This window comes from Plecotus auritus (assembly GCF_963455305.1).
Source record: "Plecotus auritus genome assembly, chromosome: 2".
Lineage (NCBI taxonomy): Eukaryota > Metazoa > Chordata > Mammalia > Chiroptera > Vespertilionidae > Plecotus > Plecotus auritus.
In genome coordinates this window covers 199,659,489-199,686,841 of record NC_137771.1, presented here as the reverse complement: position 1 = coordinate 199,686,841, position 27,353 = coordinate 199,659,489, and the positions used below count along the sequence as shown (strand labels likewise).

General features: G+C 38.8%; 1 protein-coding gene across 1 annotated transcript in view; it reads right to left on the bottom strand.

The window, feature by feature from the left end:
• The window catches only part of WDR49 (WD repeat domain 49), a gene marked incomplete at its 3' end in the record, with an annotated part of 152,809 nt that overhangs the window by 47,076 nt on the left and 78,380 nt on the right, over positions 1-27,353 (bottom strand). The window contains 4 exon segments of the mRNA XM_080654711.1: positions 1,468-1,566; positions 5,232-5,362; positions 16,823-16,938; positions 20,637-20,801. Coding sequence (XP_080510837.1) covers positions 1,468-1,566; positions 5,232-5,362; positions 16,823-16,938; positions 20,637-20,801 — 511 coding nt within the window.

Below are 27,353 nucleotides of genomic sequence, written 5' to 3'. Positions count from 1 at the left end.
GGATTGTTTGATTGCCTTTGTGTTTGCATATTCCGTACACACTTACAGAGTTTTCCCTTGATATGAATTCATAAGTACCTTGTTTTGTAGTCACATCTTAGAGATCTTGATATATTCAAGATAAATGTGATTCTATTATCATAGCATTTTCAGCTTATTAATCATGAATATTAATCTTGCAAATAATTTAATAAAGATGAGACATAATAACTATTTAAATATATTTAAATAATCATTTTAGCAATATTATTTATTAGTGAGTCACCTTGGAGAGGACATTCCTAATGGGATTTTGATTATTTCATGACACTATCTCCAATCTACATTAATAAAAACTAGGGATATTCATCTTAGAATGTATGAATAGTCTTCACACATTTATGAAAAATCTATACAGAAGTATCTTCAAATTTTTAAGGCAAGAAATCTATAGCAATGCCTCTCGTGTCTTTAGAAACTTGATGCTATCTGCTTTTCCTTCTTTTCTATCTCTATGTTTTAATTGTCACCACAGTTAGGTTTGCTATAAGACTAATATGGTGCTCTCCTGAAGGCCAATATAGAGGAAGAGGCAGAATTCCATCCTCTCCATGGAGGGTTCAGATGAGCCCTAATAGTTAGCTCCTTGTACATAAAGCAGGTCAGAATTTGGGACCTGCAGGCTAGTAAGTCCTAAATCTCTTAACTGTGTTTCTTTACTCCGATCAAATCAGTCCCTCAACTTTTCACACACAAAAACAAAAACAAAAACTGTATCTAATGATCAGTCTTTTCCTAAGGTTCAATTCAGCCTTTGTGAGTTTACCCAATTGAGACAAGAGAACCATGCTGGGCCATGAGAAATGACATATTCATTACTCGAATAAATTAGTCTAGGGAAGAACCTTTCGTATCTAACAAAACTAAAATAAAATGTGAAAGGGAATTGTCAAGACATTTTGCTTAAGTATAAAATATTCATGTGCTCTGCTAACTTCCCATAAAATACAATATACTCCCATCTAATGCTCCCACAAGTTTCTAAAACAAGAAATAATTTAAGATTTCCAGGTGGCATAATATTTAATACAAGCTCTAGACTGAGCCTGAGCAGCCAATCAAGTGCACCTGAGTTCCCATTTTCTTACCAAAGGGTACCCAAGGTTCACTCAAAGGCAATTTGGTGAAGTTTATTGGCAACAACTAAACTAGATAGAAATGAGAAGCCTGCTCCCTGCTGTCAGTAATTCAGAAGCACCGATATAGTATAAAGAGAAAAAAATGGCATGCCAACGAGAATTTGCTAAGCCAAGTAAATCTCAAGGATTTTTTAAAGTCACTTTGACAAGACAACGATATCACTAATCCCTTTCGCTTATAGCCAATCATCTATAATTTAGGAGCAAGCTGTAACAGTACATATATAAACAACCAGGCCTGCTGTGGCTTGACTCAGCCACATTATTTTAGTTTCAAACTTGCACTCACCTGATTTTGATTGTAGCAGCCTCTGGTAATCGGGATGAAGGACGTAGTGAGCATTTTCTGTGCTGTTGTTCCACAGAACAATTTCTCCATCATAACTCCCTATATGAGCCAGCATGGAAAACATAAATTGCCAGAAAGTTAGAGGAATATGAGCAACAGCAATGAGAAGAAGTCATTAGTATAATATCTTACATGGAATCTGTCACATAGTAGGTACTCTATATATTTTTGGAGACAAGTGAATAATACAATTAGAATTTTTATTAAAATTTAAAACTTACGATCTTCAAAACATATGTATGCATTAAGTGTGATAAAAATTATTCTATCTTTTTATTTTATAGAATAAGGGTAAATCCCCGAGGACTTAAACCTAATCAAATCTGGCAAAATGGATGTCATTCAATAGTGGAAAGAACCACTTGTACTCTTAAAATGCAATTACTAAAACAAAAAGGGGGACGGATGATATGTGTCACCTCAAAACAAACTCAGTCATGCTCTTTATACTTTAAATTTTTTGAATTGCGATGCACAGGGTCGAACAGCCATCAAGCCTCCTGTATAATAGTCTCCACCAAGTTAGCTAGGTGGAAGGAAGCACAAACCAGACAAGAGTTTTATCAGATTCAGTAATAATGTGGGGAAGAGATTGTGTTTTGTATCTTTCCAGAAGGAGCAGTGCAGCCAATTTGGGTGACAGAGGGTTACGTGCGTCACCACAATGGACCCAGAGAAGTTCCTTGTCCCTTCACTCAAAAGGACTGTTGCCCCGATGACAGCAAAGTGGAATAATAAGAAGAAAACTGAAAGCTACGCAAGGGATTGAGGTGCCAACATGGGGTCAGCTGAAGAAGTTAACGACTGAAGCGCAGCAGATTGTGGAAAAGCAATAAGTGGAAGCTGCTTCTTCAACCATGTCTCTGCCTATGCTAGCATTGGTTAGCTGCCAGTCTTCTGCAAAGTCTTGCGCAGCCAAGTCCGAGGACTCTGAGTAAATATACACCAGCAGCAAAAGAAACTTTCTTTCATTTAGTAGCTAAAAATGTTAACATGTCTGTAGTTTTTGATTTCTCTCTTATTGCTGTTTTGCATTGGCATTATTTTGTCATTATTTAATAGCCAGAGTTTTGCTCTTCACATTCAAGTTTTAAAATGATAACATTTAAGTAGTTTGGTGTTTGCAATTGTTTTAATATCAGAGCTTTGTTCTTGATGTTTAAATTTTACTTTTATTATAGTAGCTTAAAAACAAAAAAAGGGTGAGGTGTAGAGAGCGCCTGGGAAGGCACATGGGCATTCTTCCTTAATGATTGTCAGCTGAACCCAAGGCAACAGACAAAGCCGCATCTTGGTTACACATCTTACCAAAAAGGCAGATGTATTCTCAGCATTGACTCTTATCTTTGCCCAGGTGTCGGGAAGTGGGTTTTGATATATAAATCCAGTCTAGCACTAGGAATGCTCGGGCCTACTCAAGAAGGCAAATAATCTCGTTTGTCTTGACTTTTGGTGAAACTTCCTGGTATTTGGGGGTATAAAATAAACACGCTGCATCAGCTCTGGGTCACTGTCTCTCCCTCAGAAGAGGACAGTGGTCCCACCCGGTCTTAGCTTTTTCCTTCTATTTTTGTGTCTCGTCTCTTTCTTTCTTTTATTTCTCAATTCCCAGCTCCTCTACTCAGGAACTGGATGCAGAAAAGAGAGAAAATATTACAGGGCTTTGCAATTAAACAACTTGAGTTTGAGTCCTCATTCTGCCACCTACTAGCTGTGTAACCTTGGGTAAGTTATTTAATTACATGATGCCACAATTTCCTCATCTAAAAAATTGGGTTAAAATTGTATTTCTTAGGGTTGATGTGCAAAATGAGAAGTACCTAGAATAGTGCCTAGCATATTATAAGTACTGAAAAAGTGTTCATAATTATCATACTTTTTAATGGAGTGAGGGCAGCCAAATCAAGTTTCTCAGGTTTGTTTCCTATATCTCTTCATTGATGCATGTGTCTTCTTTTCATTCCCTCCCTCCTATATTATTTGTTGCATATTACTTTCTCCAATCCTAAAGTTTTCCCTGCAGAAATTCTTTTCTTACTGCTCATCACAGAGAACATAGAAAAACCCAACTAATGAGGCTAAGTCTGACCAAGTCTCTGCTCTCAGCAGCTCAATGAGGACAGCTCCCTACTGAGCAGAGTGTCAATATCCAGTAAAGAGCAGAGGGGAAAAGCTGAGTCTGAGTGGGGTGTACATACGGTGCCTTTCTTGGGATTTGAAAAGAGAAGAGAGTAATACATACTAAGTCCTGTCCTGTCCTGGGGAGTGCCACCTGTGCAACTCATAAATTGGCCAAGGATGATATATTTCCACAGATTAGCTGTCCATCAGAGCACTCATCTTCTCCTATGATTTTGAAATGTCCTGCTCTCAAAGGGCTTAAACAAACATTTGCACATAGGACTGATGGGATGAGAATGAATGAAGACATTATCTATTCACCAATTACAGTGGTATTTTATGACACTTCAGAATAACAGCTCTACAGATAACAGCCTTACAGATTACTTGTTTCCATTATCCTCCAGTATGAGCTACTCCCTGCGGGGGTGGACTTCCAGCAGCTATAAAGCAAATTGAATAGCAGTGTTGGCTGTGCTGGAAGGTCCTAAAAAACACTGCAACTTTAAGTGTAGATAGAGCAGTAAACTTCATATTGCAACACTTCATAGCTATCCTGGCTTTTTCCCTGTAAGCTTTCATTCCTCTTAATCAATGACATTTTTTATTCTAAAAAAAGAAAAAAGAGTAGGCTGTTAAAATATGGGCTTGTTAATTTCATGGTGCAATCTGCCTTTATAAATTGTTTTCTTTGGCCAGAAATGATATAATAATGACTGTTTCTCCTTAATATGTCACATCAAAGTCTGTCCATGGATCCTTTTAAGAGCTTAAATTTGTCGACATTTCATGAGGCCAGTCTTTAACCAATATCACTTTGACTACATTGTGCCAAAGGGTTAATACATTCCCATTATAAAACATCTGAGTGCCACAGAAGTGTGATTTGTATCCAAGAGCCCTAATGCTGCTCCTGGAAAAAGGACAATCAAAATAAAAGCTAACATTTATGCCCAGCTGGTGTGGCTCAGTGATTGAGCACCGACCTATGAACCAGGAGGTCACAGTTCAATTCCCAGTCAGGGCACATGCCCAGGTTGCAGGCTCCATCACCAGTAGGGGACGTGTGGGAGGCAGCCAATCAATGATTCTCATCATTGATGTTTCTATCTCTATCCCTCTTCCTTGCTCTCTGAAATCAATTTAAAAATTTTTTTTAAAAAGCTAACATTTACTGATGAGTTTACTGTGTGCTGAGCACTGAGGTAAATCTTACACAAATTATCTTATTCAATCTTCACTATAAAATAAGATATAGATACACTATTGTTAGCCCTGCGGCACATAGAAAACTGATTTAAATAACTTGCTCAATACCATGAGTTGCAAGTGGTGAAAACAGGATCTAAAGCCAGGTAGCCAGGCTCAGGTGCCCTAGAAATAAGGACCAAGAGTATCTTTAAATGAAAAAAATTGCTTCTTCGAAAAATCGATTCACTTTGCAGTTGGGAAAAGTTTTTTGTTTGTTTGTTTGTGTGTGTGTGTGTGTGTGTGTGTGTGTGTGTGTGTGTGTGTGTTTTAAGTGAGTGAGATAAAAGAAACCAAACTTTCACCATTGATTGTCAAGTGAAGGTTTAATTTACCTGTAGCAAGCGTTTGTGGAGGTAAAAATGCAGCACAAATGATGTCATCCCGGTGCTGTATTCCTCCTTTCCATTCCTCCGGGTGGATGAAAACCTGATTGAAGTTCTGAGGTCGAAACACGGTAATAGCCCTAGTAAAAAGGATATAAAATTTAGCTGGGGATCTAAAAATAATAGAGATATTGAGTAGCTGTTGTCCACATGGGCAGTGTGACTTGAGAGGTCTAAAATACTACACAATCCAAAATTTAATCCCTACATGGCATCCACTATACTGAACTCCCCACATTAAATTTTCTCTTGGATACTCTCATTAAATTCTCTGGTAAATTATAAATACTTAGTATTAAAAGGTTAATTATCCTTTCACAATCATTAATACCAAACATGTATGCACTTATCAGATTAGTTATTCATCACCAGAACCCTAATGCAAAATTTCCCTGTATTGGAGCCACTAAGAGTTTTGTGACTGTGACAATAAAAAGGGGATGAGTCTGTGAACACATAATATTTGGTAGTTTGAACAAAACTGACAAGATTTCTTTTCATCAGAGCATCCAGGACTTGTTAACATGCCCTGAGGCATTTCCCAGACTTACTTGACCACAGAGTCCTTTCACATACAGTAGTATCTTGAAGAACTACCAGTTGTGGAACACACTTGGAAAATGCCATTCCAAAGGAATGGTACACAGGACAGATACGTTTTGAACAGAAATAATCATTTTAAGAAGGTCAGTATCTTGGGGTCCTGATGCTGAATTTGAGGACAGGCTAGGATGGACAGAGAATGAAATGCCTGGTGCTTGATGGGGAAGTGAGGAGCACAAAACTGTGAGGGCATTAATTGCCACCCTGTTCCCCCTTGATTTGGACTCTGGCTACCAGCCTATGCTAAGCCTTTCCCTACTTCTGAAGCCACACACAGCTCAGTGAGCATGTGTAACCACAGACTTGGTGACCTCATTCTCTTCATCTCCCAGAATCTTCCTTCTATTCCCACAGCTCTGAAGGTTTCCCAATTGTCTTATCATTGTAACTCCTTATTCTCTGATGGATGTGGCTTTCTCATCCTATAAACTCTTTTTTTTCTAGTATGTCCTGCTTCTCTTCTTTCCTCCCTGACTTTCACTCCCTATTCTCTATTTTCCTTTCCTTTATTTCTCTCCTCTTTTAATATGGACATTCCTTATTGTCATTCTTCAAATCCATCTCTAAGAGTTTGTTCAGGAATTTTATAGACCACCATGAGCTCCAATCTCGCTTATATATGGTTCTTAAAACTCCCTTCATTTATAACTTTTTCCAGTGTTGAATAGTTCTACCTTGCCAGTTGGCAGTTGCATATAATGCTCACAATTAGCAACATATCAAAAATCCAAAATTTTCATCTACCCTGCACATCAGCCCTCCTTAAATTTCCTATTTTGGTTAATAGACCATAATTTCAGCCTCCTGCATGTCTTTCTCTTTCTCAGTCAGGTAAAATACTCAGATTCTACCTTTGTGAGATGTTATATATTTATCTCTTCCTTTTTACTTGTAACAGCCAGTGACAACTTCCTAGTTCAGTGCTCACTACCTCATGGTTGAACGATTGTAACAGTCTCTTAACCACTTTCACTACCCACCCCTGGTACACTCTTCATCCTGCTACTAGATTACTGATTCCATTTCAGGGAGCTCTTAAAATGCATTTATTCTATAAGCATTTCTTATTTCCTCTGTGGAAGCCTCTATTCTGCAGGAAATAGAGCCATGTGCATAAAATGACTAAAATTCAATGAAATGTGGTAAATGCCAAGGTATTACTGATCAACTGCCATGGAACTCCAGGTATAGAAATCACAGAAGGCTGAGTGGAGGGATCATATCAAATAGCTGAACCATAATAGATAGGTAGGATTTGAAAGAGGAAGGCATTCTACGCAGAGTGGGAGACAGCATGAGCAAAGTTAAAGCTCATGCTCTATTGAAAAACATTTACTAGTTTTCAGTTTCCTACATGAAAAAAATTCAAATGTGTGGGCCTGTTATTAAAAACCCAATAATATTTAGGTCCAATAAAATTTTTAAGAATAATTACTCTCTATTCTTCTATCCTTGCTTTTTAAAATAAAATTCGAATGTCCAACCAAATGAATGTCTAACCCAGCCTTGGGCAAACTACGGCCCGCGGGCCGGATCCGGCTGTTCTATCCGGTTCTCTTGCTCTCCCCTCCGCTCCTTTACTTTGAATTTATATTAGTTCACACAAACACTCCATCCATGCTTTTGTTCTGGCCCTCCGGTCCAGTTTAAGAACCCATTGTGGCCCTCGAGTCAAAAAGTTTGCCCACTCCTGGATTTGACAGAGCTACTGGAAGCCACAGGGTATATACAGAATTCCTTCCTAAGTGTTCATTTTACTCAAAGAGTTTTGGAGAAAATATTTTTGACATTAAAATAAGGATAGATGAATTGATATAATAGAATGCAAGTTTCACCTGGACTTTAAAGATAGAATATAAGGTTTCAAATAAAGTTCTTGCTTGCAGGAGCTGTTTTGAACTGTTAGGAGTATTCAGGGGCTAAATTTCCAAAGCTGACCTTTTTGGTCAATCCAAACAATATTCTTATTGCTCTCCTTTAAGCACCTTTCTTGTTTTCTAGGCACCCTTCATGCTTCTAACTGCTCTATGGCACTCATGATGCGTTCTTCCTTCCCTATATGGATTTCCTTTCACACAGAGACCCATAACTACTAACCATGCACCCATTCTCTAAGGCCTAGCTTGTTCTGGTAGGCTTCCTTAATTACTAGAGTTGAAATAAATAGCTTCCTCTTCTGACCTCTTACATTGTTCACATTTCACTTTAATAAATATTATGTAGTCTTCACTCCTCTGCTAGATTCTAAGTTCTCAGAAGCCAGAGAGCTTGTCTTATTCTGCAACCCCACAGTAGCAAGCATAGTGACATATATATTGAGTGTTCAATAAATATTTGTCAAGTGACTGAATGAAAAATTTCTGCTCAAGTGTTGCTGCCTCAAGTAAATCTTCTCTGATGATCCTAAAGACTCCTTGAGTATTTCATCCTCACCTACATAATTTTTCTTTATTACATTATCTGTATATGATATTGTAGTCTATGTTTATTTGCCTGTTTATTTTCCATTTATTCTGCCATACATTAAGGACAAGGGAGCAGGGACTTTGTTCCTTTCTTCATCAGCAGTTCCTAGAACAGTACCTAGACCATAATGGGCACTGAATATTTCCTGAATCAATGGATAAATAATTCTATTTTTTAATAATTTAATAAATGTTCTTTTAATATGTTCTTATATCTATGTATATAAAAGTCTAAGTGTCTGTCCAACCAGTAGCTATGACATGCACTGACCACCAGGGGGCAGATGCTCAACACAGGAGCTGCCATGAACGCACTGGTTATTTACAAATAAATGGCACCATGGACCTGGTGCTGACAAACCAACACTCGGCTTCCCCAAAGTAGGACACAGGCCCCGCCACCACCCTGGAGTGACACTCCACCAAATCACAGCCAATGCTGTCAAGACCCCATGGAGCAAAATCCAGCCCACAGCCCAGCCCAGCCTTGAAACGGTCACTGTGGGTGCTGGGTAATGACGTCACATAGCAACACCCAGCTTCCTCTCCCTCCCTAGCGACTAGCCTCCTTGCAGTTTCTTCAGCCCAGGAACCTGACCTGCTTTATAGCCAGGTGCAAACATTTTACACTTTAACTAAATGTCTGTGAAGCATTTTCCGGTGCCTCATCTCATTTGATCCTCACAGAAGTACTGGAGTAGATAGATAGGAGACTCGGTAGAATACTATTTTCTTTTCATTAGCCAGAAAATGGAGATTTAGAAAGTTTAGAAACTTGACCCAACTGAAAAGAAGTAAGAAATGGTGGACCTTGAAAATGACTTCATGTTTTCTCACTGCGCAGAATATAGTCAAACACTGCTACAGTTAAGTATTTTACCCTTTGTTACCCCTGCGTGGTCTACAATAATAATCTGCTTCATGTTGATATTTACTGCTGTGTTGCTGACAATTACCTGAAAGAGAAGTTGGGGTGCTTCACAGGGATGGAAAAAGTTTAGCTAAATCAGAAAGCAGGTCTAATTAAGCAAGTTTATTTTATATATATGAAAGGCTAAGTTGACTCATGCATGTGTAATACATATAAAGCTCTCGCTGGCACCAATTGCACACATGTGTTTTCATCTGTCATTGTTGATCGTGAATTTGGTTGACACTTCTATTATAGAGAAAGGGCAAACAGCAATATTAAAATATTTCTTCTAATTAATTTCCTTTCAATGTGCATGAATCTGTATACCATGACACTAATGATAATATAAATAAGGTAATTTGCAGTTCTGAAATTACAGTTAATATCATTATAGCTCTATATGTATATACTTTTAATGTTCTCTTTAACTGTTGGTTTGATGGAAGAGATTAACCTTCAATGGAGAATGTGAGGTGGGAGTGACAGGGAAGAGGTTAATCCTCTAGCTCTTCTATTATCTCTCAGCTAAAATTCAATGTCAAATATATTTTCCCCAAGATACCCATATTAACTAGATGTGGTTAGGGAGTACCACCCAAAGGCACAAAATCCTTTTCATAAGATGGTGCAAAAAGAAGCACTTCTGATATTTGACCTTGTGTGTCAAAATCTCAAGAAACTAATTAGCTGCCACCTTTCCCTTAAAATCTCAACCTGAAATGACAGCTATCTTTAAAATACCTTCAGAATCCACACTATATTTCTTACTTTGTCCATTTCAAATATAACTTTTTTAAGTTTATACTTTTGCCAAGAATAAAATTAAAGTACATAATGAGCCAATTTTAAGGCCATTTTCAGAGTCTGAGATTGTTCTTTCTGACATTGAAGGACTTTACCAGTTCCATTTCACAACTCATATCTGAAATCCTGAGAGTCTTTGTGTCATCTTGTGAAGATGACCATATCTCTAACTCAGAACTTAAATATAACAACCAATTCTGCGAGAACAAAATTAGCTTTTCCTGTCAAGTGCAGAAAAATACCAAAAAAAAAAAAAATGTTTTAAGAAACAACCTCTTAGGATGAAAGAGTTAGGTTAGGAAAATATCTTTTACTAAAACTTATCATGTAAAAATTCTTGGAAAGAACACAATCAACTATGTGTTCCCTTTGAGGTTACTTGTCCAATTATAAGACCTATGTACTAACTTTTAGGTTAAAAAGGGATATCTCAAAGGCAGAGAACTAGTTTACTATATATCAGTTCATTTTTATCTATTTCCCTAAAATTTGTGGAGTCAAATTGTAAACACTAAAACCATCACAAAATTAGGTTTGAGGGTTATTTGTGAATTTCTGCCTCCTCCTGACCTCTAGCAAGGTTGTTCAGAATAAGTCACAACTTTAGAAGTTTTCATTCTGACTCTTATACTAATAATATAAACCAGTTGAATCATATGGAATTATAGTTTCTTATTAAGGCAATCATTAAGTATTTAATATCTCATGATAGGTAAGTTTTATTGTCTAGGAACTTTAAATCCCTAATCTCATTTCATTTAAAAATACATTTAGAAATCAAATTACATCAACAGCTATTTTTGAGCACTTACTTTTTTACAAAACTGTGAAGAATGCTGCTATCAAGAATATTTTTAGCCCAGATGGGTGTGGCTCAGCTGTTGAGCATTGACCCAGGAACCAAGAGGTTACCAATTCGATTCCTGGTGGGTTACTTGGTTGCCAGCTAGATCACTAGTGGGGTGGCGGGGAGGCATGCAGGAGGCATGCAGGAGGCAGCCGATTGATGATTCTCTCTCATCATTGATGTTTCTATCTTTCTCTCCCTCTCCCTTCCTCTCTGAAATCAACAAAAAATATATTTTTAAAATAATATTTTCAGAATTATTTGAAGTTATATAACAGATTCTCTCTCTTTTTTCAGTGTTTGTATAGGTCTAAGTATTTAAAGGGATAAAAATTTTCATAAACAGTGATCTCACCTTTAACAGAAAGAGAAATAAAGTGGAAAAAACTAATAGTCTGAGTCTATTTTTATAGAGTTGACAAGTTTAGAATCAGAATTTTAAGGCAGAATAAAATACTAAACTGTTATGATTATTTTATTTTACCATAATATACATATTACATGTCTATTTTAAACAAATGCAAAGATAATTGATCATTCATTCACTTAATTTTACCAAAATAAATATGACCCTAGGTCTCTAAAGTATATTTTGCTTAAAATGATAAGAAACACATTTCTAGAAGTTCTAAATTTGGGGCTTCCTTTTTCTGACAGAAATAGCCTATCTAATAAAGAGGGAATATGCCAATTGACCATCACTCCATCACAAAGATGGCTGCACCAACAGCTGAGGCCAAATTCCCATAAGGAGCCTTAATGAGCAATCAGCAGGGACGCCCTCCCCCTCTCCCATGGGGCTTGACAGGGGACCTCAGGCCATGTCCCCCACCCGGCAGGGCTTGACAGGGGACCTCAAGGTGCGCTTCCCATACTTGTGCTGGGCTAGAGGACCTCAGGCTGCTCCCCTTGCCCCAGCTCCAGGCTGAGGGACCTCAGGCCGGGCCCCCCACCTGGTGGGGCTTGACAGGGGACTTCAGGCTTGCGCCCCCCACCCCGGCACCAGGCCAGGGGACCTGAGACTGCACCTCCCTGTCTGGCTGGGCTTGACAGGGGAACTCAGGCCGTGCCCTCCACCCAATGGGGCTTGACAGGGGATCTCAAGGTGCACCCCCAGTGCTGGGTTGGGGAACTCAGGCCACACTCCCACCCAGCAGGACTTGATGGGGGACCTGAGGCTGCGCCCCCCTGCCAGTGGGGCTTGACGGGGGACTTAAGGCTGCGCCCCCCACCCAGCAGGGCTTGACAGGAGATCTCAGGCCATGTCCCCCACCTGGCAGGGCTTGATGGAGGACCTCAAGGCACGCCCCTCGTCCCGGTCTGGGCTAGGGGACCTCAGGCCATGCCCCCTGTCCTGGCGCTGGGCCAGGGGACCTAAGGGTATGCCCCCTGCCCAGCAGGGCTTGACAAGGGTGGGACTGGCCAGGTCTGGATCTAGCCCAATGGGGGGGTGCCGGTCAGGTCTGGGTCTTACGTGATTTTGAGGTGCATGTGGGTGGGCGGGGATTTGACTCTGGGTCCCGTGGTGAGCCCCAGACTCTGACAGGAGGAAGGTTTTCATATACATTTTACTAATTTTCTTTCATCTCTGACACTTCTATTATAGAGAAAGGGCAAATAGCAATATTAAATTATTTCCTCTAATTAATCCCCTTTTAATGTGCACAAATTTTGTGCACCGGATCACTAGTTTTCTATATAAGAATTATAGTATTTCTAAGTAGTTAACATGGGCTCTCTAATTCATGTTTTCCTTAGGATAATTTTATAGTGGCATTTACCATGTCTTGCCTTGTATGTGTTGATTCCCCAATTAGAATGTGATACCACTGAGAGCACGAATCATGCTTCTTCACATTCAGTCCATCATAGTTTCTAACTCAATGCTTTCCATTTAGGTGCAATTTAAAAATAATTGAGGGAAAGAAGGGGGGGGGGAATGATACACTAGAACTTTAAGGTGCTGTTAAGTTAATAATACATTTTTATGCACTTCTTCAAATGCACAGAAATGATTCATTACCTTTGATTGATATGACCAACCTACTTAATCAAATTGTTTGTTTAAAAGAATATAGTTGCTTTCCCATGATTTAACGACTTCATCTGTAACTCAGAAATAATGGAAAGAGCATGGACTTTGGTGTCAAATTCTAACTCAGCTGCCTATTAGCTCTGTAAACTTGGCCTGGCTGCCCAACTTCTTCAAGCTTTGTTTCCTGTCTTATAGAAGAGAGTTGGTAACACTTAGCTTTCTGATTTATTGTGAAGAGAGAATGGATTTTAATATCTACCCTGCATGCCTTTTATTCAGAGTGAGACTAATGGGAAATTAATCTTGCTAATCATCAGATTCCTTGTCTAGTCAATAAACATTAATTGTTATATAACTAATATCATTGAGTATCTATTAAGCACCAGACATTATATAAATATACATACTATATCTATCTATCATCTATCTATCTATTTATCTACCATCTATCTATCTATTAGATGCTCAGTGATATGTATTCTATTTTTCTTTTTTTTAAAATACATTTTATTGATATTTTACAGAGAGGAAGGGAGAGGGATAGAGAGTTAGAAACATCGATGAGAGAGAAACATCGATCAGCTGCCTCCTGCACACCTCCTACTGGGGATGTGCCCGCAACCAAGGTACATGCCCTTGACCAGAAGCGAACCTGGGAACCTTCAGTCCACAGGCTGATGCTCTATCCACTGAGCCAAACCAGTTAGGGCATGTATTCTATTCTTACGTTAGATGAAGTGCAGGAAGCTAGAAAGCACAAAGACAAAAAGGAGGCATATTTCCATCCTGGGAGTAAAGAGATATCTTGGTGGGGAAGCTATGTGAACGAGACTTGAATTAGGAATGCACATTAGCCACATGAGAAAATGCTTGGAAAAGGGAGAGAATGATGACAAGGGGGGATGAAACAGTGAATTTGTTTGGGAACGTTCTCACAGTAGGTTGCTCCTTGAGTTTAGAATGTACAGGAGAATGAGTGAGAATGAAACTAAGAATAGGTCCAAGCTGGTGGGGACTTCAATTTATTATGCAGACACTCTGAAAGGTGTCAAACAAGGAAGTGACATTGACAGAATGCAGTGTAGAAAGAAATCATTGTAGCTAAAATGTTCAGTATCTATTTAAGAGGTAAAAGGGGGACATTACTAGAGGAAAGGACAAATTAGAAGGCTGTGACATTTATATATGTGGAAATGATGCTCTGAATTATACAGTTGTAGTAGTAAGGAGAACAGGTTTGAGAAATATTTAGAATATAAAATGGATAAGGCTTAGTGACTACTTGGTGGTGAAGTTGAGTGAGAAGGAAAAACGAAGGTCCCTGGCTATTAACTGAGGCTCTGAATGTAAGAGAAGAAGCAGGTTTTGGAGAGGGGAATAAATAATGCATTCAGTTTAGAATATGTTGATTTTTGGATTGCAGTCAGACACACCCAGCAAAGTGAGTTTAGAGAGCTAAGAGCTAAAGATAGAGACCTGAGATATCTATAAAATATCTCATACCTTCCAAGGTGAAGCCAAGGTTTAAATTAGATAATGTGTGTCAAGTGTTGAGTGCTACAAAGCTCTATGGATAAAATAAATGAGGTGGCATGTTTATCTACCTAACTAAATAAGTGGAATTCTTATTCCATCCTGGGCAAAATTAGCAAACACAGCTCTTTTAGATAGAGCCTGAAGTTAAAGCTTCAGCTTAACAGTTTCCTCTGGGTTTTAAAGAAAGCTTAATGAGCTGTCAGTCTTCTAGTTATTTCTTCTCTAATTACTAAACTATTAAGGAACTAGAGGCCTGGTGCATGGGGGTGTCCCCTCAGCCCAGCCTGCACCCTCTCCAATCTGGGTCCCCTCAGGGGATGTCCATGTGCCGGTTTAGGCCCGATCCCTCTCACAATCCGGGACCACTGGCACCTAACTGCTCACTTGCCTGCCTGCCTGGTCACCCCCAACTGCCCCCCCCTCCACCAGCCTGGTCACCCCACACAGCCTGCTGCTCAGTCATTTGGTTGTCCCTCACAAACCCCCCTGCCGTCCTGGTCGCCCCATGCAGCCTGCTGCTCAGTCATTTGGTCGACCCTCACTAACCCCCCTGCTGGCCTGGTCACCCCACGCAGCCTGTTCGGTCATCCATTCAGTTGTTTCGGTTGCGACGGTCGTTTAGGCTTTTGTATATATAGATTGGCATAATGGCCCATCCTTCCCAAGCTATTACCCAATAGTTGACCAATACTCTTGCTTCTTTTGTCAAATGCCTCCTGGTAAAAAGATCCCTGCAAAGATCCTCCACCAGCAATCCCTCTAACATAAGGCCTCTGACTTAGAAAATATATTTTTTAAATCCAACAATATAAAGTGACATGAAGTCATTGAAAATACATTTTTTTAGCTTTCAATTCCAACTAAGGGATCCAAGTCTTGACCACCTTGTGGAAGATGGAATAAATGGAGAAAGATGGAAAGAGTGGTAACTTTTCCTCCTCTCATTTCAGTCTTTCCAAAGCTTCCTCCCCAAGATTATAGAACATGATCACCCACAAAGATAGACCAGAAAATTGGATGTTCCTTTAAACCATTTTCAGATGACTACACATCTCATCTTTTAAATTTTTTCCCTGTAGCAATAAAAAAAAATCATGTGATGCTAATTTCTAACTATGGAGATCTTAAAAATATAATTAAGAAAATGGTGTCTCTACAGTTGTAAATTACACTGATTAATTTTTAAAATTCTTTTTTATTCTGTCCCAAGTTTAAATTGGGTCAGCTGTATACTACACATTTACCCTGCCCTGATATTAGAGAATTAAATGTTATTCACTGCCACAGCCTATTATAGAGATCATTAGGCCATAGTCTATTGGAACGGTTATGAGTCATTAATGGATCACGATTGGTCCCAGGGATGTAAAGAAGCCTTGTCTTTCAAATTTGAGGATGATTGAATTAGTTCTTAATATCAAGTAGAATAACCTGGTCTATATTTCCTTCCTTATAATCAGACTTCCCCTGAAACTGAGCTGTTTGTGGCACTCTGCTTGTCTGCACATGCACATTTGCATTAGAAGAAAAGCCTTTCATATGATTGATAAAAATCCCCAAGTATGTACTGGTAGCTTTCTAGGTATAAAATCTGTTTAATCCTAGCTTCAAACCCTTCAGATCATAATTCTATAGTGAATAATGCTGGGCAAATTACCTATTAGAGCAATATTTTGTGAAATGTTGAATTTATGGACAATATATTTTCAAAACATAGCACTTTAATTTTCCTAGTGCTTATACAATGCCATAGAAAAGACTCTGTTCATGATCCCTTAGTTCTCTCAGGAAAAAAAGGAAAGAAAAGTAATTTCCCTTGTAATGAAATGGAAGAATAGCTCCTTGAGAACAGTAAGTGGGCTGTGAAAGGGCCTCTCTGCACTCAGATGAAGGAGGTACTAACACAGAATTCAGTGGGCTATTTCCCTCTTGTGCTGCAATTTAAAATAAGCAACACGAGAAGAAGGAATGAGCTCCTTTTACAGTTGAGAGAATGTAATTTACACATTAAGAATTTATTGCCTATCACATTTGGGAAACTTTTGGAGATAATACTCAGAATGTGGTATTATGTCCCTACCTGGAATGGTTAAAGGAAAAGGAAGGTTCCCAAAGCCAGGAGAAAGCCCTATAACAATTCTTAAAGTTGTTCAAGCGATACAATCTTATAATAGTATAGTCACTAAGCAGTCAGTCAATTCCAAACAGTTTCACTCACCTAGGTTACCTGAAAGTCAATGACTCAGAATCAGTCAAGATTTCTATGTTCTTTTTTCTTTTAAATTTTGATTCAAATAAGAACATTCTTCCTATAGTTTTGTGTGAAGCACATCATACCTGTCCCAGCCTGTAACCAGTATTGTCTTCTTAAGAACCAGGATCTGTGAAATATCCACAACTCCCTCTTTTCCAACATTTAGTGTGTGGTGACAATATCCATTGAAATCCCATACCTTTAAGACAAAAATTAAAATCACCTTTGAGACAAAAAAATGAAAAAGTCTTCTTCAATGAGTGAAACAGCACAGTGTAATAAGATTATTCTAAATGTTTGTGTTTCCATTCTGGACTAAGGTTGATTCACTCAGAATATGTAATAATTCAAGAAAATCCCCTCACTAATGAAAATTAGCCATTATATGTATTACCCTATGTGTAGTACTACCAGTTTATTCTAATAATGTTTGATTCAAAGGCTAACAGATTAGTGTGTATTTTTAAGGAGGTGGCAAGTTGAAATCATGAAGAGCCCCATTTTGGAGTTCATTGAAATCCTGTTTCTCACTCTAAGTATGTCTCTCTAAAATTCCTAATTTATGATACAGGAACATTACTCCTCAGGGGTGTTTAGAATTTTAATTATCTAATACAGAGCCTGAAACACAGTGATCATTGTACCAAGTTTTCCATCATCTGCCCACAAAACATCTTGTTGATAGCGGGTGCTAGAACTCAGTCTTATGGAGGCACAGGCAATTCTAGATTACTCCACTTGGGCATTGGTGAGGATGTAGACCCAATGGGTATACTTTAAGAGAGAATGTAATTAGGTCCCCAGCAGTTAAAACTATGCCTTGCTATATTGTTGGTACATCATGCACAAAGGGCAAGCTGGCATTCTGTCAAACTTAAAATGCATATCATCTTTGACTCAAAAATTCAACTTCTAGAATTTTTAAACAGAGACGCTCAAATGTGTGAAATGGCCTAATTTAGAGAATATTCTTGAAACATCCTATCTAATAAAAGAGTAATATGCAAATTTACCATCACTCCAACACACAAGATGGCCGCCCCCATGTGGTCAAAGATGGCCACCCCCCATGTGGACATAAGATGGCCACCACAAGATGGCCGGCAGGGGAAGGCAGTTGGAAGGGACTAGGCCTGCAGGGGAGGGAAGTTGGGGGTGATCAGGCCTGCAGGGGAAGGCAGTTGGGGGTGACCAGGCCTGCAGGGAAGGACATTTAGGGGTGACCAGGCTGGCAGGGGAGGGCAGTTAGGGACAATCGGGCCGGCAGGGGAGCAGTTAGGCATCGATCAGCCTGGCAGGGAGTGATTAAGCTGGCAGGCAGAAGTGGTTAGGGGCAATCAGGCAGGCAGGCAGGCAAGCAGTTGGGAACCAGAAGTTCTGGATTGTGAGAGGGATGTCCAACTGCCCATTTAGGCTTGATCCCACTGGGCAGTCGGACATCCCTCGAGGACTCCCAGATTGGAGAGGGTGCAGGCTGGGCTGAGGGACACAACTCTCCCCACCTTGCATGAGTTTCGTGCACCAGGCCTCTAGTTGTTTATAAAAGCTAAAGATTTGAATCCATTTACAGGTTAGTTAATAAGAGACTGAGCATCAGAATATGGAATATCTATACAGTGATATATAATGTAGCCATTAAGAAGAATGAGTCACCTCCATGTGTCTAAGTTCAGCCAAAACTAAACCAGCTGTGGAACTTAAGCAAGTCACTTTATCTCCTTGGGCTTCAGTTTTCTCATCTGTAAAATTGAGGAAATAAAAGCAACAACCATATTGTGTGTGTGTGTGTGTCTGTGTGTGTGAAGTGCTAGGGAAGTTCCTGGTTCATAGTACTAGTAAGCATGAAATAAATGTTAGCTAACATTATGACTATTGTTTTTATTCATATGAATCAATGTCCAAGACAGGAAAACACAAAATGCAGAACAGCATGGACAGTGAGCTGCCATTGAGAAAGAAGTGGTGCTCAGAGGCTAGCAAGCATAAGAAACGGAAACAGTGGCAGGCACAGACTGGAGCTGGAAACAAGGGTGAAAGACTTTCTTTTCACTTTACATCTATTTTATATTTTAAATGTTATTATATGCATGCATTAATTATTCAAAACATTAATTTAAAAAACAGAGACTTCAAAACCTTGATAAATAGGGAAATACTTTTAAATCTTTATTACAGAGGTATTGGGTTTAGATGCTGAATGATAAATGAGATTGAAAAATGTCATTCATTCGTTTCTTCATAAATACAGCCACTATAGCTCAACCCTGATTTATGTGTCCTATGTAGAGGTTACCAAATTTCAGAATTCTGTTGTGCTATTGTGATAAAGATAAATGTACCTTCAAAAGCTGAGATTATACTACTAAATTCACATTAGCTACTAAGATGTCAAGGCTTGAGCTGAGACAGAACAGTGCACATCTTCTCACCCATGTCACTCTGTTTTCTTCTACCTGTGGCTCCTAACCAAGCCCACCTAAAATAATACCACAAATAGGTATTGTAAAGATGTGACTCCCCCAGAATCTACCACGTCCCTTAGCTGGGACCGTTTTAGCAACCATTTATACGTCTACCTTACTCTCGATGGTTACTTTCCATGACAGGAGTAAAAGAAACCTAGCCCACTTCCCTTATTTTTCAGTTCTGTCTCATTCCCCAGGACTAGTAGTGAGGATACTTGCTTGTTCCTTTTGTTAAGCCTCTGTCTAATACTCCACTTTCAGTTATTCTTATTTTATTCCACCTTGACTATTAGGATTGGGATTATTCCATTACCCTCACACCTTTTACCAGTCAGTCCTTCCATGAATGAGTCTATTGTGCTTAAATCCAAGCTCCCAGTCCATACTTCATCCATTAACCTTCCCAGAGGTTAATCAAATTCTGCTGATTCCCAGAGATTTTCACTGTAACACGCCATAGCACCTCCTCCCCACTGGCCATTAGCATCCTGCAATCCTCCTGCAAACTTGCCTCCAACTACCATGATATGACACCTACATATCCAGATAGCGTCCCTTACCCTGAACGCATCAGACACCCTATCATGGAAGGGACATCTAATTAACACCCTCATGACTCCAGATATGACAGAAGTTTGCAAGCCATTTAAAGCTTATTCAGAAAAGTACCCTCTGTTGCATCAGAGTGTCACAAGTCATCTCCAATCGAACACTGTCATTACTCTCAGAGCCCTGGGAAGCAGGGAAGATTCACTGATGGACATGATTTCAGATTGTATCTAACTTGGCATAAAAATTTGATCATTTTTTGCAAAGTAAAATAGTATCAACTTTCTCCCAGAAGAAATTAATAATAGTTGCAAAATAAAGAAAAGCCCCAAAGCATAAAATTGTGTGAGTGTAAGATAAATAATAAATAAGATTATGATTGTTCTTCCTCCTTTCTTCACTACCTTACCTTTACATAAAAATAAAAATTACAAAATGAGGTGATTCTAAAATATTAATTTTCCGGAAACGTTGCATTTATGCCATGTTGAAAAGTTTACTTACTTGCCCTGATTTTTCATTTTATAAATCGAGAAAAAGGAAACTAGAGACATTAGCTGAAGCACATGGAAATTATTCAGGCCTCTTATGCCCCAAAGTAATCCTCTATCCAGAGCACTGGAAAAAGCTTTCTGAAATAAGAAAGCCAAGTTATGCTTTAATTCTAAATAATTTATTCAGAAAAACCATTTATTCATTTTTCCACAGAATTTTATTTTCCTAACAGCTTTGTTATTAGATAGCTTGGGTTCTTTAGCTCTTCTTACCTTGTCTCATCTCTCTTCTTGCAAGGACCAAAAAACCACAAATAAATATAGTCAACACTGTGTTTCCTCTCACAGTGTTCTGGACCCCTCTTGTCTGGTAGGAACTGTGTTCCTACCTTAACAGTTCCATCTGTGCTGCCAGTCAAAAGCCGAGTCTCATTTGCATCAAGGGCCATCGTGCTGATTTCTGCATTTCCATGACAAGCAGTAAATTGTTTGATTTTCTGCCCAGTGTCTATCATCCAGAAGCAAACTGTTGATCCCACATCAGAGCTGATTACCTAACAGAAAATAACATTGTAAAGAAATTAAATATAGTCCCGGAATCTATCATTGTTATTGCAATAAAACTATCTAACCTGTGCATTTTCCATACTGGGATCCCCTAACAGTTAGAGACATTTTTGTAATGTATTTTCTTTCTTTTTGTTGAGCTGATAACATTTTAATTTCTAGGCCAGAACTGAGATAATAAGGTCATGATTCTCTTTATGAGAAAAGATAGGAATCTACTTCCCTTACCCACCATTCAGCTTAGTGTCTAGAGGCCATCCTGAAATTGAACCCTACTGAAAATAAACTTACAAATCTTTTGCATTTAAATGAGAAAGTTGATTTTAGTAGTCATGGTGAGCTGACATTATTTACTATGTGAAAAGACACATTTTATTATATATCAGTTTCCATTTGGCATTCAGAAAAGAAAGCACTGCTTGCCATTATAGGGAAAAGTTCATTTCAACAAATTGCTAGAGCTATTGCTTTTAATGCTATTAGTCCCTTTCTTCTTCCTTTCTCAAGGTACTGTGTATATTTTTACAGCCAAACACTATTATTGATGGGTCACTAAAAAGAAAGAACACAGGAAGGTTAAATATAAATCTGCATATACACCCCCAAGAGAAAGGCAACAAAATAAATGCTAGTCAGGATAGAATTATATATAGAAACCCAACAGTGTGAAATCTTATAGTGGCAGGCAGACCACTAATTTCAGCTCTAAGCATTTAAGCACCCTTTAAGAGATTTATAAAACCATCTCACCAACAGGACTTTCGGACCCAAAGAATGAAAAAAAAAGAACGACTAACCATATGAATGTATAGATAAAAAGTTGCCTGAAGCAACATCTACTCTGAGAAAACTTAAAGCATGTCTTTATCCTCTTAATGGTATTGATTACCATTGCGTAAATGTAAATTTATTTAAAATATGTTAAATGTGAGTGTTGCATTTTCATAATTAAATGGGTTAAAGATTATCAACTGTATAAGGCCTGGACATGATGCATACACGCATTCATTCACTCTAGGGCATGCACTGAGTGAACGTTCAGTGTGCAGCTCCATGATAGAAGTGGGTTCACTGATGAATCCCTGCCCTCAAGGAGTCTGGAGTCTAGGCTTGACCATGAAAATCACCTGGGGAACTTTATAAACCATGACTGCACACCATGCCACAGACTCTAATTCAATTGGACCAAGGAGGGGTATTTTTTATTTTTTTATTTACTTTCTGTGAATCCTCACCCACGGATATTTCTCCATTGATTTTTAGAGTGTGAAAGGGAGGGGGAGAGACAGAGAGAGAGAGAAACATCAATGTGAGAGAGACACATGGACCAGAATCAAACCCGGGACCCTTCTGACACTATATCCTCTGAGCCAAACTGGCTAGGGCAAGGAGGGGCATTTTTTATAGAGCTTCCCATGTTACTTAAGTGTGCAATCTGGATTAAGAATAACTTGTCGAGATGGAAAAACAGACAAGAAACAGAAAATGTCAAATAATGCTACAGGTTCAGAGGTATCATCCTGGGTGCTGTGGGTCACAGAAAGGAACCCAAAATCCACTCACTGGGGTGGGAGGTAGGGAATAAAAGGTGAGGGTGATCAATCCAGATTGAAGATAGGTATTTATTGAGTGCCAAGTTCTTTACATTAACTATCTCATTTCATCTTTATAAAAAACCCTGAAAAATAAATACCATTACCACCCTCATCTACCAGTGATAAAATTGAGATTCTAAGTAGCTAGATACTAGTCCAAAGCTTATAGAATGAGGTTTGAAGGCTGCCCATGGCAGACACATCACAAGGCCTTCCTCTATTCCAGCATTGTATTCCAGATAGTTAACAGAATGTGTAGAACAGAGAACTTGGAGAATATTCCAAGCATGACAAAAACAATAGAAATGTGATGAAACCAGGATACAGATGATGGGATAAATGATGGAATATCAGATGAGGAAGCAGGCTGGTGGTGGATATTTGAAATCCCTAATAAGCTTTGCCAGAGAATAATGAATAATGAATAATGTATATAAAGTTCTTTTTACTCAGAAATATGAGTGGGTTCACTGATGAACACAGCTTTCATTGGACTGTCGATAGGGTGTATGACTCAGAATAAAATAAAGAACAATTGCTTTGTTCTTAATAAAAAGGAGAGTCATACAACATATTTTGTTGGTTGGTTTGTGAAGATACCTTTGACGACAGTGTGGATAACAAACAGGAGGCTGCTGTAATAGTCCAGGTAAGAGATGCTCACCAAAGACAGTTCTGGAGATAAATGGAGAAGAGGAATTGGGGAAAAAAAGGCCACCAATTAGCAACATTTATACCCCAGCAAAGAAATGATCATGAGCATATAATCTCTCATAGTCTTTTTTCCTGAAATTACAACTCAGAATCAGATAATTTCTCAAATGATGTAATACTACTTTTTAAAATATTTTTTATTGACTCCAGAGAGAGAGAGAGAGAGAGAGGTAGAGAGTGATAAAAACATCCATGATGAGAGAGAATCATTAATCATCTGCCTCCTGCATGCCCTCTATAGGGGAACAAGCCTGCAACCCAGGCATATGCCCTGACCAGGAATCAAAACATGACCTCCTGGTTCATAGGTTGACACTCAACCATTGAGCCACATCGGTTGGGCAGCAATACTATTTTTATACACATTTTCTCTTAGTGAAATCAAAGGTAGCTTACATATTTAATTACCTTTGTTAAATGATAGTGTAATTTCTAGGACAAATGACCTGGATCTTTGAAATAGTGTGACCGCACTTTAAGGATCATTCCAAGTAACTGTATTCCTGTTTGCTTTAGTTTGTGCATATACATGGTCGTTAAGAGCCCTGGGCCTAGAGCCAGGGTGCCTTACTTTGGATGTCAGTTGTCTGATCTTGGCTCATTATTCAATCTTTCTAAGCTCTAGTTTCCTCACCTATAAACTAGAGAAAGTCATAGTAACTATCTCAAACTGCATTTAAGAGATATAAATAAGCTGTTTACAAAACACATAGCATGTCATACAATAAACAAGCATAAAAATTAACTAGTGTTACTATTCCAACTAAAGCTTTATTTGTCGGACCTTTAATTTGGGCTGATATCACTTCTTATATCCAAATCAATTACAAAATATTTAATATATTGCTTTCTTCCAACCATGACAGGGAATACAGACAATTACAATTTTAGAAACCAGATTTGTAGATGTGCATTAAGATTTCAAATTATATACTACTTGTGAATTTTTCTCATACTGTAATTGCTTAGAAATTTGGATTGCATTCACTGAAGACAAAATGAAAAAATTTGAAAAGTGGTATTTTAAGAAAAAGTTGAAGGTTGTGAAGAATTTTATTATTTCTACTAGTGGCCCAGAGCACGAAATTCATGCACATTAAAATGAAATTAGAGGAAATATTTTAATATTGCTATTTTCCCTTTCTCTGTAATAGAAGTGTCAGAGATGAAAAAAAATTAGTGAAATTTATATAAAAATCTCCCTCCTGTCAGAGTCTGGGGCACACGGTGGGACCCAGCATCAAGTCCCCACCCACCTGCGCACACCTCAAAATCGCAAGAGACCCATACCTGGTTGGCCCCACCCCTGTCAAGCCCTGCAGGGTGGGGGGCACAGCCTCAGGTCCTCCATCAAGCCCTGCAGGGTGGAGGGTGCAGCCTCAGGACCCCTGGCCCTGGTGCCAGTGTGGAGGGCGTAGCCTCAGGTCCCCCGTCAAGCCCCACCAGGTAGGGCATGTGGCCTCAGGTCCCCTGGCTCCATCACAAGAGTACGAGGGCATGTCAATCATTTGCATATTAGCTCTTTATTATATGGGAATTAAAAAGCACTTATTGAGCATCTATTACACACTAACAGTTTTGTCTTAAAAGTTGGGCATGCCCTGGCAGAAATTAAAAGATCAAACTAAATAAGTTTATATTCAGAGAAAATACTTGCTTACTTGTTAAGACTAGCTCCAGCCACATTACAAAGCATCTAAGCATCCACCTACCACTTTTATTTAATGTAGCCATTCAATCAAGAATTAATAAAATCACTTTTTGCTGTTTTGCACTCTCCCTTCTTTGCCCACCTGCCTGAACTCCAACATACTATTCATCAGTTTTCAGCACTTTTTTGTGCTCAATTAACAATTCCTCATGAAATCTGAATCAATAATGAGAACAGTATATAGTCTGTCAAATTTAATTTTATGGCAATCTGCCTTAATAAGCAGGCTTCTCTAAAACAATGTGTTGAAAAACAAGGACTGACTATGTCACAATACACAACCACTATTAACCAACATCTACTGTCTATGACAATGTCAGAAAACAAGAATAACAAAGTAGATGAAAATGCTTGCAAAGTTTAGTGAGAGACGAGTGCATTTAACATCACTTGGCAGATGAAGGAAGTGGTTTGACTGCAGGATGCAGGGCACTTTATCTTTAGCAAGCTGTTTTGATTGGTCAGAAAGCCCAGGAAGAGGTATTGGCATCACATTCATATGCCACATTTTGATGACATCAAATCTCTTTAAGTTTTCACTTTATTCCTGGCTGCTGCTCATCAGCCCATGCGGTCAGGACCCTGGGGGTTGCAGAGCAGAAATAAGCCTATTTCTATAAGTACACTGCAGTGCATTGCACCTCATGAGCAAATCGTTGTTCTGATGGGAGCACTCGCCATCTTCTGTACCTGAGTTAATGACTGTTTAGGAATGTATGGGTCTTTTCATCTCTCTCATCTGAGGCTGTCACAGCCAATCAGCCAATACTAAGAGATGTGACATTGTATTCATGTCCCCTAATTGTCTTCTTGCTATTCCAAAACAGTCAGCATTTTAGCTCTTTTTCAGATACATCCCAAGTCTAGGTCTAAGCAAGAGGAATCAAAAATTACAGCAGTGGATGTTGCTGGCTACCATGGATCAGGACATTGGATTTAATTGCTCTTTTCTTTTTACTTATTTTTTTTAGTCAGTGCTGTTCATAGTCCCATAATATAAGCAGGTTATTTCCTTTATTTCTGTTTTGCATCAAATCTCTGAAGTTTTATCTCAGTAAGCAGCGAGGCGAGGAAAATGAATCTTGGAATACTGATACAAACAAAGGCAGTGATTCTCCATTTATAAATCTTATTTATTAGATATAACCTCTTCTTAGATTAATTTATAATTCATTCCTTAAATTTATGGAACACCTTATAATAAGAGAGACACAGGATGGAGGCATTGGAGATATATCAGTGAAAAATTCCTGCCTTTCTATCTAGTGGGGGAAGAAGGGGAGAGATGCAACCAGATTTGAAAATATTAAAGAAATTTACATATATATGTTTATGTGAAGCATTATGAAAAAATATAACTGAGAACTGGGTAGAGATCATTGGGAGATGGTGCAAAATCAAGGCCTCTTAGAAGGACTCATTTGAGGAAGACATGGCTGAGGTGAAGGAGGAAGCTATGAAGATACCTGAATGAAGAGAAGGAAACAGCAATGCAAAGGCCCTGAGGCACAGTGTCCTTGGCTTGCTCAAGGACAGGCAAGAAAGGCTGCAGTGTGAGGGGAAGGGCCCTGGGCCGTGTGCGCCCACCTGTGGTCATTGTACAGGCATTGAAAACACTCCCAAGGTCACCCAGCACCCACAGACACCAGGGGACAAAGTCAGAGAAATATCATTTCCCCCTTTTTGATTAATAATTATCTTTCGCTCTTGCTTTGTTCTGTGTGTCTTGATACACAATATCCTTTCATCCTTCACAGAACACCTACCTATAAGGGAGGTATTATAATTCCTATTTTCTAGATTTTTAAAAAAAATAACAAAACAGTTGCTTAGATAAATTAAATAACTTGCTCGATGTAAAGCACTGGGCACTCTGACTCTAAAATCCCACCACCTCTCACATTGTAAAGAAATAGCTAAGAAAAAAAACTACTTCAAAAAATAGCTCCCAGGTTCTGATTCTGCATGTTTGAAATTTCTCACTCCATCCCAACAATAAGTAAAAAGCTGAGCAAACTGAAAAACCAACAACTAAATCAATATAAGAAATGAGGTCACAGGGCAAATCGCTGCCCCCAAAATCAGAAAGACCTACCTAGGTAAATAAATAAAGTCACAACTTACCACAGCAAAACTCATGAACTAAAAACTCTCGGGCAGCAATGCCAAGACAGGGAAATGGGAACTGCAATTGACAAATTGCTGCAGGCTCCAAGTGGACAAGCCTGAGAGTTAAAATTTCCAGGGGGAAGCAGTCATAGGGGAACCCCATAATTTTATGTTTTGTTTTGAGGATATCGACCAGGTTCTCCCTTAAATATTGAAGAAAAAATCCCCTCATACTCCTGGCAGGGGCAGGGGAAAGTATTTTGAAATAATAGTATGTCAGAGTACTCCATTCATCTTAACAGGGTCTGTCCTCAGGAGAAACTATTTAACCAGACCCTAACCTGCTAGGGTTTTATCAGAGGCTAGCTGACCTGGGAAAGGGCAATACCTAAGTCTAGTTGCCTCTCGCC